Source organism: Pygocentrus nattereri, chromosome 5 (genome assembly GCF_015220715.1).
Source record: "Pygocentrus nattereri isolate fPygNat1 chromosome 5, fPygNat1.pri, whole genome shotgun sequence".
NCBI lineage: Eukaryota > Metazoa > Chordata > Actinopteri > Characiformes > Serrasalmidae > Pygocentrus > Pygocentrus nattereri.
The window spans coordinates 38,013,781-38,026,139 of NC_051215.1; the positions used below are offsets into that span (position 1 = coordinate 38,013,781).

At 38.8% G+C, this 12,359-nt stretch overlaps 1 protein-coding gene across 11 annotated transcripts in view; it reads right to left on the reverse strand.

Moving 5' to 3' along the window:
• zmiz1a (zinc finger, MIZ-type containing 1a) overlaps positions 1-12,359 on the reverse strand; it is a 149,640-nt gene that overhangs the window by 21,923 nt on the left and 115,358 nt on the right. For 5 of the 11 annotated variants that reach the window (XM_037538591.1, XM_017723688.2, XM_017723668.2 and 2 more), the window contains one exon: positions 4,351-4,386. The exons of 2 other annotated variants lie outside the window; for them this stretch is intronic. In XM_037538591.1, coding sequence (XP_037394488.1) covers positions 4,351-4,386 — 36 coding nt within the window. Of the gene's footprint in view, positions 1-4,350; positions 4,387-9,818; positions 10,210-10,406; positions 10,661-12,359 lie in introns of those variants that run through there. 4 more of the 11 variants (XM_037538595.1, XM_017723720.2, XM_037538596.1 and 1 more) reach the window with 4 other exon arrangements.

Consider the following 12,359-nt stretch of genomic DNA (forward strand, 5'->3'; position numbering starts at 1 on the left):
ACTCCCCTGCACCATGCTAAGAGAGGAAGATTTCACTAAAGATTTGTATGCTCAGTAATACCAGACCACATGGACCAGTACAAATCTCTTTTAGATGCTAGTGGGGGTACATTTCAGAAAGTGCTGATTTGGTAATGTTTGCCATGTCAATTACTGCAATAAAAGAAGCTGTGTAAGAAAAAATGTGCTGATGCACCATATCATGTTATGACTTACTTTCTCAGTGACAGAGGCTGACCAAGCTTTACAGCACATTTTGGTATGGCAGGTCACAGAGATGATCTAAAGTCATATAATACACTCAGATTGAAATGAAGTCATTAAGGTTAGTGTGTATTACTGTTGTAGTTTTTGTCCTGAGACCATAAAATAGCTATCTCGGTCTTGTCTTGGTCTCGACCTCACTGGGACTCTGTTTTGGTCTTGGTCTCGGAGGTTAAGGTGGACTGGGACATTTTTGTTGAGACCAGCTGAGTCTGAAGCCTCAGCCTGAGGTACCTGAAAGCTGAATTATTATTGAATATTACCAAAACCAGACTAAAACAGTGCTTTTTCTGTGGACTAAACTCTCTGCTCTGCGCTTCTCTTCAGCTGCGTCGCGGATACGCACGCGCATATGTGCTGCTAGAATACAGACAGAAGTAGAAAACAAACTGAAATTGAGAATTTCCATGTCTGTTTAAAATTCTATATTATTCTATAACCCGTTGTGCTTGCATGACATGATAAGTAACTGTTTGTTTCATTTTTGAACATTTAGAACTGTGAGTAACGAAAGCTATTTATACAGTTTAGCGCATCACTGTGTGAGACAAAGAGGTGTGGTTAAAATGTCCGAACATACAGCATATTTGAGGGCAGAGCTCTACATAAAACTGTAGGTAGGATATATCGATTGCCTAAATCACACAAAGCAGAAGTCAGCTTCTTACTCGCTTTGTTAAAATTTTCGTGTTTCACCTTGAACGGTGCACTGAGGCACTCAGGCATCATTTAAGGTGGAACTCCTTATCACAAAATGTTTCTAGCATCAAAAGAATAATAATGTTATGGAAAGCTGTAGTTTACTGTCCATATTACATGGTTTACAAATCTGTTGATAGAATACTATTAATTGTAGTTAATCTCTGGCTAAATTCTGCTGTATTTTTATTTTCCCTATTTTATGTGGCCATGTAATTAACGTGTATGTAACAGACAATATAGTAGTGTTTTAAATTATATATTTGTTATATTTTACAAAATGCAATAAAATATAATGTAATTAATATTATATATTAGAGTTTCATTTTAAATTTGTTTTGTCCTGAAAAAAATCTTAATCTGAACTCAACAACTAAAAGTCTTGGTTTTAACTCAACGTATCCTGGTCTCAGTCTTGACTTGGACTCGGATCTACCGGTACTGACAACAACAGTAGTTTTGTATTATAGGATCTTAGGCTAGTTTTATAACATTTGTTTTGTATCATTATCACTACAAATTTTCTCATGGTTTGAATTATTAAGCCACTGAATTGAAATAGTGACATCCTGATGTTCACTTCAGTCATTTGCCTGCCTGCATCTATTTTGAATAAACTATGACAACAGTACATCTCCTACGTAAGATTGCTCTAAAAATCTATGGGGAAGGTTTTCACTCAGAGTGCAACAAATTATCCAAAAGCAAATTCAGTTTCAAAATTGGGAAATCTTTCTTGAAATTGATGGTGTATTTATTTACATGACAGACATACAATATGTGATCACCATTCATTAAAAAAAAAGTGTGAACAATATTACTTTCAATTCTGTAATCTCCAACTGTGAATGAAATGCTTATGCGAAGTCGCATCATGGAAACTGTCTCAGTCACCAACTTTCATTTTAATGTAGAAATGGAATGGGAGTCGTTCAGTGAAATGATATGTTTGGACACTTTTAGAAGCTTTGCTTGCAAACTAGCCTCCTAGACTTCTATTGTAATCTCACTGAGTAGTCTCACTGCTATGGTCAATTACAACAATACTGTAGACTCAATTAATGTGCCACTGATGTGATCCACATCAAAAACAGTACAGCTATTCTGGGAGATCTCCCTTCCATTAAGAGTACTGAATAGCATGAACATGCAGACTGGTTGCCCTTGCTGTGTGGCTGTGTTGTGGCTAAGTGAGGGAAGGAGCAGCAGGACTGTGCTCCCAGCAGCACTCTGCCATTAACTAATGACACTGTGCAGGTCCTGCCTTACGAGGAAAGCCTACATACTAATTAAGGGCAGGGCTGATCCTGAGTGCAGGCTGCACGCATGCCTCAGGACCTATTAACCCCAGTAGAGGCCAGTGGATCACACACCGACCCCCTTTATGGCACTGATGTAACTGCTCAGGACAGCTCTCTCCAGCACTGCACACAGTACATACGCATGCAAACAGCATTCACGCACACGCACACAGACACACACACAGGGGGTGGAACTGCCAGCTGGCTACTTCAGGATTAACCCTCCAAGCTGAATGGTGAATATGCCTTGAAACGTTTAAATTTCTTACTTTCTGCCTTTTTTATTTCTCTCTAATAGCCAGTTTTCAGCAAGTTACTCAAAAAGGTAAATTCATTACATTGACATTATTTCTCTTAAACTGTAATGGGCTTCTTTACTGACTGCTCACTACATATTACTTACTTCTGCATTACTCTATAAAACCCACACAAACGGAAGGTACAAAGGGAAGTCTAGTGGTCCGTTTAGTGCTCTATTTAAAAAGAAACATCACAGTCAACATCATTTCTAAGGCCTGTCACTATTCCTACCTTTGAATTATCAACAGCTGATGCCATTTGAAAACCTGGATACTACTCAGAAGAGATGTAACAAAAACAGCTGCCTTAAAATAAAAAGATTTCAGAGCTGTTCCTGAATCAAAACTGTGTCAGGTCTGTTTAGGTGAGTGTAGGGTCTCAGCACAGGGTCTTTATCGATCATTAATGATTAGGTGCATCAGTAGACTGCTTGCTCATATTCACAATCAAAGCCAGCTGATGCAAGCAGTACAGGCGGAAATGATCACAAGGACTACTAAAATATGTACAGTTTGAATGGATCATGCATCATTAATATTGCTCTATTAAAAACATGAGTAACACAGGTAACAGAATTCTTATTACATCAGTAACTACAATAACTGTAATGCTTCATATTACTTTATTAGAAGAAAAAGTAATCATATTACTTTGTTCTGTATTCTGAATTACCTCCAATTCTGCTCATAGCTTACTAAAAGAAACAAAGGAAAGTGTAATTTCTGTGTTTTTTTATAAACTGGATGAGATATTTATAAAAGAGAGGATATATCATCTTTATAATTTGATTTTGATGAAAATCTTCTGCCATTTACAGCTTTGCATTCTGGGAAGAACTCCCCTTAAAACATGAATACAGAATAAAAACTAAAATCTATAAACTATGTAATAAGCTGTGTAAATGTATATATATATATATATATATATATATATATATATATATATATATAATCATCTAACGTAAATGTGTAATTATACACATTTAAAGCAAAATGATTCTAAAAACTCTAGACTTAGAAAGGTTAGAAGATTAGAAAGTTTTAACCTAGCAGAAGCCTTAGCAGCTATTTATTTTGTAATGTGAACAAAAAACAATGGTTTGTGTCAGGAACAGGTGTAGTAATACTTCTCGCTGCCTTGAAAAGAGCACATACCTATAGTGCAGCTTCGCTGACACGATTTCTATTTGAGAATATCAGCTCGATACACTTTGAATAGACAAGTAACACCACACAGATTCCATCGCTTCTGTAAAAGCAAGTACAGTACAGTGGAGTGCACAGCTATGATGAAATAAGACTTACTCACAAAAAGGCATTAACCAGCGCATCAACAACACACAGGCCAGCCCCAGAAGTGAAAGACACACAAATGGAGGCTTTACTTAAATGTACATAGTACAATGTAATAAAAATAATAAAGCAAAGAACAGGCTCTGTTTACTGGACTGTAGTATTTAGTGAGTGAAGAGTGCCTTTAGGGAATATGATAAAAACATAACTGAGCAGCACATGCTTCTGTGATACAGGTATGGACGCCCATTTAGCAGCCAATGAGCCACACAAACACCTCCGCAAGAGGGGAAGCACACTGAAAGCATCTGCGTCACTGTGACTCAGCTCCTGTGACTGCTCACAGATGAAAAACAAAAACAAACAAACAAACAAAAAAAAAAAGAACAGAATGAATGCCCGAAGTGACAATGGCAAGAGAGAGACAGGCAGAGAAAGAGCTCTCCACTGGATGTGTCACATAAGCCAAATGATGCTAGAACACAGAAGAGTACCTGAGTCACTTTGACATCTCCTGCAGGTGTTGGTTTCTGTAGGGTTCAAATTCAACATTTTACTCGGAGGGGCAAAGCAACTTCAACACAACAATGACAGCAATAAGAAGAACTCAGTTCCCTAATGAGTGAATCAGTGAGGCACAACTGGCCCTTATACAAAAAATCAGGAAGCCCTAAGTATGCGTCATGGGGAAGTACTGAGTTAGGCCCTGCAAGAGGTACTAGAAAAGACCAGAAATATTCCAAGTTGCTTGCACATTTGTCATATATCACAAGTACTTGCCGGAAGAATTTAGACAAATAATAAATTGCATTATGCCTCCTATATTAGCATATTTGTTTATGTAATATGCATGTAATATTTAACTATTATATTAAAGAACCTGAAATTCATAGTTCTTCAAAGACTCTTTAGGCAAATTTGCAAGTGAGTATGAAGAACCATTTTAAACTTTAAAGAACTGCCCCAAAATGGAAAGCTTCTACCAACTGGTTCTACCAATTAAAATGAAGCTTCTCCTATGGAACCATATCTCCATGCTAAGAATCACTTAGGAACTTAAAGAGTTTTTAAGATTTTCTCATTTAGTAGTTCTTTGATATTCAACAGCTGCAACTGTCTCAAATTTGTGAAGCTTCTTTAAACAGCCAATCAAACAGCCATAACACACCATGAGACATGAAAGAATAGCATCTGAATGGACAAGAAAACTGGTCTGTTGGATGGTTGATTAGGTGGTCTTCCTGATCAGCTTCACATTAACATTGCTTATTTGCTGTTAACTAGCCAGCTAACATTAACACGACTCTCTGAACAGCTGCTTGTGCCAGCATTTGTTCTGCTTTGTGACTCTGCTATTACTGTGATCTATGTGTAATGATTTGCTGTATGAATAATACAAGCTACTAATCTAATCTTTACTAAAGCAGTGAAATACTACTTTGATTGTTTTGAATTGCTCCATTTAAACAACCATATTTCATGCAAACTGCAACTAGATGCATGAAAGTTTTGACACGTAAAGGCAGCTTAGCACTGGACATTTTACACAACCTTAAATATTGTTCTGCCTCACTTTCAAATGACACAAATGCATCTGAGGCTATATGTGTTGCAGAGACCTTGACAAATCATATCAAAATTGGCTTAATGAATAACAAACATTTCTGTTGCTCCCTCTGTATTCCTATTTCATTTGCATTGCCTTTTTGTGCCACCTTACTTTCAAAATACAGTCACAACTGCAGAGTAATTCACTACTATATTACATAAATGCTTGATAAAAAAGTGCACTTTAGTTGTCCCTTTAATCAGTATGATGCAGGTATTTCCTAATCTTCTGTATAGTTTAACTGCTCTATCGTTGTCATGAAAGAAGTTTCAGTTGCAAATGCTTTCAGCTGCAAAAGGTTAAAGGTCATTGCTTTTTGACTTAAAACAATGTGTATAATGTATGAAACATGAATTTCTACAAACTGAGGCGGTTTCGAGGTTTAGATCTTCTTATGATTTCCACAGCTCTCTCTGGCTCTGCCTTGTCAATCTAAAACACTAATACTGATTCTGCTTGTGTTAAACATGAACACTGGAACAGCCCTGGAAAAGTCAGGCCTGCCTTGGCTGTATGAATATCCTCTAAAGCAAAGAGGTCTTGATGTGTATTCTATGTTTAAAAATCTAGCGAGATGCAGTCTACAAATACAAACTCTAAAAGAGCAGAGGCAGTGTGCCACTAACCACACTTCACTGAAGAGGAAGTTTCATTTGTGAACAGCAGGGTCCTGATTACAGAAAACCGCAATACATTTCACCGTTACGGCTGTTAATATTCTCACTTAGGCTGCAAGCATTAACAAAACTTCTTACATTTTTACTGTGCCAAAGGCACCTTCAGCTCTAGACAGAGCAGGTTATGATCCTTGTTGTCCTGCATGTTAATTCTTTAATTGTTTCTATGAACTACTGAACTGCATGTTGCAGACATTTCACAGCCATGCCAGTCCAGTGATGATCTTCTTTACATGGACTTAATTAACATTTACTTGTATGATAAAGAACCTGTGTTTTATTAAAATAGAATAGTTTTAGTAGACATTTACCAGAAAGCTTTACCATAGTCTGGTAAAACTCTAACAAAGCATATGCTGGGGACTCAAAAGAAGCTGTGGAAGGCTGATAGATGTCAGTTTCCTTACAGATGTTTATCACATAGCTTACTATACTACTATGAATATGCTGTCTTTGCTGCCTAACTGTTTATCTGTAAATATATCCCACTGATCACACTTTCCATCTCACCATCCATAGTAACACAATGTTATTTACTGTACATCTTGGTAAAAAATTTTTAAAATACTAAACAAGTGTAAGTGTTTGGTTTATATTTTTATTTGAGTCAAAAGTACAAGAGTACTCAAAGGTTAAAAAAAAAGAAATATTCAAATATTTCTTCTCTTGTATCTACCTAGTTGTAGGCACCTAGCTATAATTGATAATCTACAATTAGACATTCAATATGGGAAAGGATTTAGAGAAAGGTGCACTACTACTGGTATTATTGATTAATGAAAGCACATCATATTTCTTCATGTATTATGAAAAAAAGACCATTTTTACTTTGCAGTATATTCTAGAAAGTAGTGGAGTAAAAAGTGCATATACTTTGTATTTATATACTATATAAAAAGTACTTACTATACTTATGTACAAATTATGTCACACTGGTTTTCTGAGCATATTGTTGATATTGCCATTACAAGGAGAGCATAATCAGCCCTTAGTAACAGGATTTAATGTTGTGCAGTATGTAAAATGTTAATATAAATCACAGTATACATAGTTTATATATATATATATATATATATATATATATATATATATATATATATATATATATATATATATATATATATATATATGTATATATATACATATACACACACACACACACACACACACACACATATATATATATATGTTTTTTTTAAAAGTGGCACTACTTTGTCTTTTACAATAATATAAAGAGTTTCATTCCAATATGCTGTATATACATTATAATAATTTTTAGTACAAGTTTTTGCAGCTGATGTTTAATGAAAAAAAATACAATTTTATTTTTTTACAAAAGGTGGTATCAATCATAATACAGCACTGATGTTTCTTGTATGTGTGAAGTGCACTACCAATGACATGTCATGAAGAAAGATTTCTTAAAAGAATGCTTAAAAGTTTCCTATAATATCCTTCCTATATTGTGACCTTGAAAACTTCTAGAAGCACTGCAACATTACATTTTTGCCACATCGCATACCATGTCAGTTATTAGGGATGTAAAATCTCTACCTTCCGAATTATGCTGTTAAATTCTGATTTAGTGTATCATGAAATCTCAGTCTGAAAATCAAATTCACCTTCATTCGATTTGCTTTTTCAGGGGGATTGGTATGATTCATAATTATTAAAAACACTGAATAAATAAATACAAGTGGAAGAATTATTTTAGTAGAACATGGACATTTAAAAAATATGCCCCAGGCTTCTTAGCAGATTTTTAGATTTAAAAGTAGCCTACACTGGCCAAAACGTATTATTGATCCTAACATTCAAAATGAATGTATTTGAATTACCACCTTCCAATGAACACATCATCAATCATAAATGCATTTTACAGCCTTAGCATTCACATTCATCCATATATTAGCATAAACTAAAAGGGGTCCATATTTCAGCTTAAAAATGACAACTGTACTGTTCAGTGTTTGTGCTGTGAGTGTGGGAGAAGGCTGTGTTTGTTTTTTCCCTCTCCAACTATCTCTCTTCAAGCAGAATGAAGATCCAGGCCAGGGGAAGCTAAACTGGACCTGCTTCAATGCTGAGATCCATCACATAACTCTGTTTCCTTCAGAATGAACACTTCCTCCCAAATAAAGAAGGCACCCACTCGTTCTTAAACTTTAAAAGAACCTGCACGTATATCTTTCACTCTAGCTGGTGTGACCTTCATTCCTGCACATAAATAAAGCACTCTGTCAGTGCTTCCTTAGCACTGATAGCACAACAAAGGAGATGTTTGGCAGTGCTAACTTGAATAAGAGCGCTGTTGTAGCTCAGACAGGGAGGGGCAGAAAACCGGACCAAGGCCATCGTCATGGTAACGGCCACTCTACCCCCACCCCTCCCCGCTGCAAATCAAACTATTAGGACAGGAGTTGGACAGGTTACGCCTTCTTATATTCAGTTGCGCTCACAATAAAGGTTCCTAAACAGTTCTTGGTTTAGACATGCCTTTCTAGGAAAAGGGTCCAGGAACCTTTACATTACATCAAGGTTCTGTAAACTTTAAAAGGGCTCTTCACGCTTGTACATCTCATCTCTAAGGTGTCAAAAATGATACCTTAAAGAACCATACATTGTAAGGAAAGTGCCCATCGAAAATGTTTCTCCTATGGTATCAGTCCTAAGAACCCTTTCTGGTAGATTTATTTTTAAAAGTGTGCTGTTACAGAGCATTCACAATTTAGTACATCAACTCCTAGAAGTTTTTAACATGCTTTAGCTGCTGAAGTGGAGTTATGTGAAGTTCCTCTAAACAAAGCAGCAAACAGATAAACTTCCAGCAATCCTTTTTTTTTATTTAACTAGTGCCTAAACATCTGTTATTTCAACTATGACCTTTTCAGGATAGACTGTGAAACCCAGAAAATCTTTCATACTTTAACTGCTCTTGCCTTGAGACACTAGAGAGGAAAAAAGACATTTTACAATCTTTTGAAAACTCAAATAGTACGCAAGCCACAAATTAGTCATCCAAATAAGGGTAATGTCCCTTCAGTGGAAAAGTGCACATAAAGCCAAAACAGGCTTCAGATCTCCAAACTCTAAAATGACAGCAGAGAACTCACTCCTTTACTGACACACTGAAATGACCACACATCCACTGGCCAGTGTAGCCATGCGATTGGACTGTAAAGAGGCTTCAGGAGCTGCTCTGTGTGTAATTGGGCGAGCGGTTGGAGTCAGGCTGTCGCGCGGCTCATGTCAAACTGCTAAAGGACTGGCGAGAGACGGGGAAAAAATGGCCTCAAGTAGGTCAGCTTTTCTCCTAGAGATAATCAAGCCCATTCGGACCCTGTGTCTTTCTCTTTTTCTCTCTATGTCTCTCTCCCCCCTCTCTATGTGTGAGCAGGAAGTAGGTCAAATGTAGTCAGCTGTTACAGCTCTATCATGTGCAGCACTTGGGGGCTCCAGTCACGCTTTACAACTCTGCTTCCATTAGTTAAAGGCGCAGCAAAGAAGCCCTCCCCAACCTAACAGAGCCTGATGAGAGGCTACAGACAACACGTATATGCAGCAGATACCATTCTGCAACACACCCACACAGAAGGAAAGCTTACAGGCACTCACAGAGATAGGCACACCTCTTATCACACATTACTGACACACACCAACTCAACTACAGACTTACCAATGGCTGAGCTTTGTCTCTGCACGTCATCCCATTCTTCTCAGTACACACAGAAATGGGGCTCAAGCGGCTGCAAAGCAACTCCAAAGAAACCTTCCAAAGCTTTCTAATATCTCTCTCTCCTCTCTCTCTCTCTGTCTGTTTTCTCAGGGCACCATGACTCTCTGTTTTCTCTCTCCTCTTTCGCCCGTCCGGCGACTGCACGATACACATCAATTATTCAGCGGCGGTCTCTGGATTTCCACGGCAAAAGCCAATCACAGATGGAGCTGTGTGCTAATGGGCTCCTGCTGTACCTGCCACCGGCTCCAGAGACGACGACGGCGGCGGCCCACAGGGGAATCAGGTTAAGCTCCTCAAAACTTCGCACATACTCGCGCGCGTATGAATACTGTCGAGAGAGTGACCACACGCTTGTAAGCCGTCAGCAGCGCAAAAGCCACAAGATGAACAGGAAGCTCTATCTGGTTTCAAAGGGGTTAAAAAGAAGCGAGAGAGAGAGAGAGTGAGAGAGAGAGAGAGAGAGAGAGAGAGAGAAACAGAGAGTGAGAGAGAGAGAGAGAAAGAATGAAGCAAATCCTATCTCACCTTGTATGTATTGGTGCTGTAATTGATGTCCCTCTCTCTCTCCCCCTGTCTCTCTCCCTCTCCCTCTCTCTCTCTCTCTAGTGATCCATCGCACCTTTGCCTAATGTCCCCATCACACAGAGATGGATGGACAGGCACACACATGAATACAGACACACACTCTCTCTCACACACACATGCACGGCATGCCACAGCCACTTTGCCAGAAGGGAGGAAAGGGGAAATATGCAGGCGGCTCACATTTCAAACTTGCAGAGGGGGGTGGTGCTTAACGTGGCAGACAGGCTGGTTCTTGGCCCTTGGCCAAAGCATCAGGAGAAGAAGGAGGGGTGGAAAGGGGGTTGGGGTGGGGGGATCCCAACCAACAAGAGCAAATCAATTCAGTCAAAGCCATGTTTTAAACGAGTGATTACTGCTATCAAAGCAGGGGGAATCCTGCCCAATGGCGAAGCTAATCGTTGGGCGCTTACGTGGGCTCACATGACACCAGTGACTAAATCCATCAAATCATGCCGACTAATTAAGTCCAGGGCTGGTGGTCTGAACCAGCTTCAGAAAGTGTCGTCTACATATTGGAGAGGGCGACATTAATGGGAAAATTGTTAGCTTTTAACGCTAAGTGCCTATCATGACAACAGGCTGCTTAACACTGTCAATTACATACGTCTAAAATGTTTGAATTTTAGAAAACAGATCCAGCTCTTCGCCAGGCTGTCAATAGCAAGCCTCCATTAATGAATTAATAAATAGCTCTTCAGCAGCTGTAGAATTAGCCTAGTTTGTTAATTAAAAGCACTGTATCAACAGTAGCTTTAACTTGGCATGGCTAAAACTGTCACATAATTATGCCTGCCATTTTTAACACTGCCATCAAATTAAGAATCATTTATTTGTTCCAACAAACCTCAGAGACTTACAGTATATTTCAAAGCATCAAGGCCTAAATGGCCTCGTTGTCAAGCACTCCCTGGCAAGCGGTGTGATAGAGGCCTTCAATATCATGCTCCTGGTAGGTGAAATAATTCAGAGAATTGAGAGGACATGTCAAGGCTGCAAGCTACATTAAAGAGGTGAAGAGCTGAAGCTGACTCAAACAGGAACTTGAGCTTCCTCTCACTCTGACTGCAAAGCAATGACTCATAGCAACTCTCCAATAATACAGTCCCCACTGCTCACACTTCTGAGTGGATGCAAATCAATCAGGTAGCTTTTAATAGCCAGTATGAGTTAGGAGAAACTTTTTGTTCACGCTAATACTCCACAGTATTTCAGGTAACGTTGTCACATGGTTACGCCAAAGCCACAAAATCCTTTATTTTGGCAAAGAATGTTTCAATAGTTACATATATACTACAACACAAAGGCTGCTCTCTGTTTTAACTGTTGCTGAGCGATTTCATCAGCTAGAGAGACAAGCATTGGAGAATATGTCAAAACAGTGGCCTGGTTAGAGGCGAATCCAGTCCTGTTCATTATTTCACACAGCTTCCCTTCCCACCATTGCACAATGACTGCAGGGGTTGATTACATTATTAACACAAGAGATTCTGCCTTACTAATTACATATCATTAGAGGTAAACCTTCGTGCAGGGAAAAAAACCCAAGTAGCAGATTTCTACTCTCCGAATGGTGAATTAAGGGGGGAGTGCATGGTTTGTGGCAAGTGTGTGTGTGTGTGTGTGTGTGTGTGTGTGTGTGTGTGTGTGTGTGTGTGTGTGTGTGTGTGTGTGTATGCGTTTGTGTATGTCACAGGCACAGGGAGGTCCCTGGGCTCAGGCTTCCTGTGTATTTGCACTCACGGCTGCTCTGTAAACCATGCGTGTACATGACATGTGAATTACGGTGAGGCCCATGAAACCAATCCCTCACTACAGACATGGCGGATCACTCGCTCACCTGACGTCGCCTTCCAGCTGACCTGATTTACGGCACGCTGACAGAATTCCTATGTG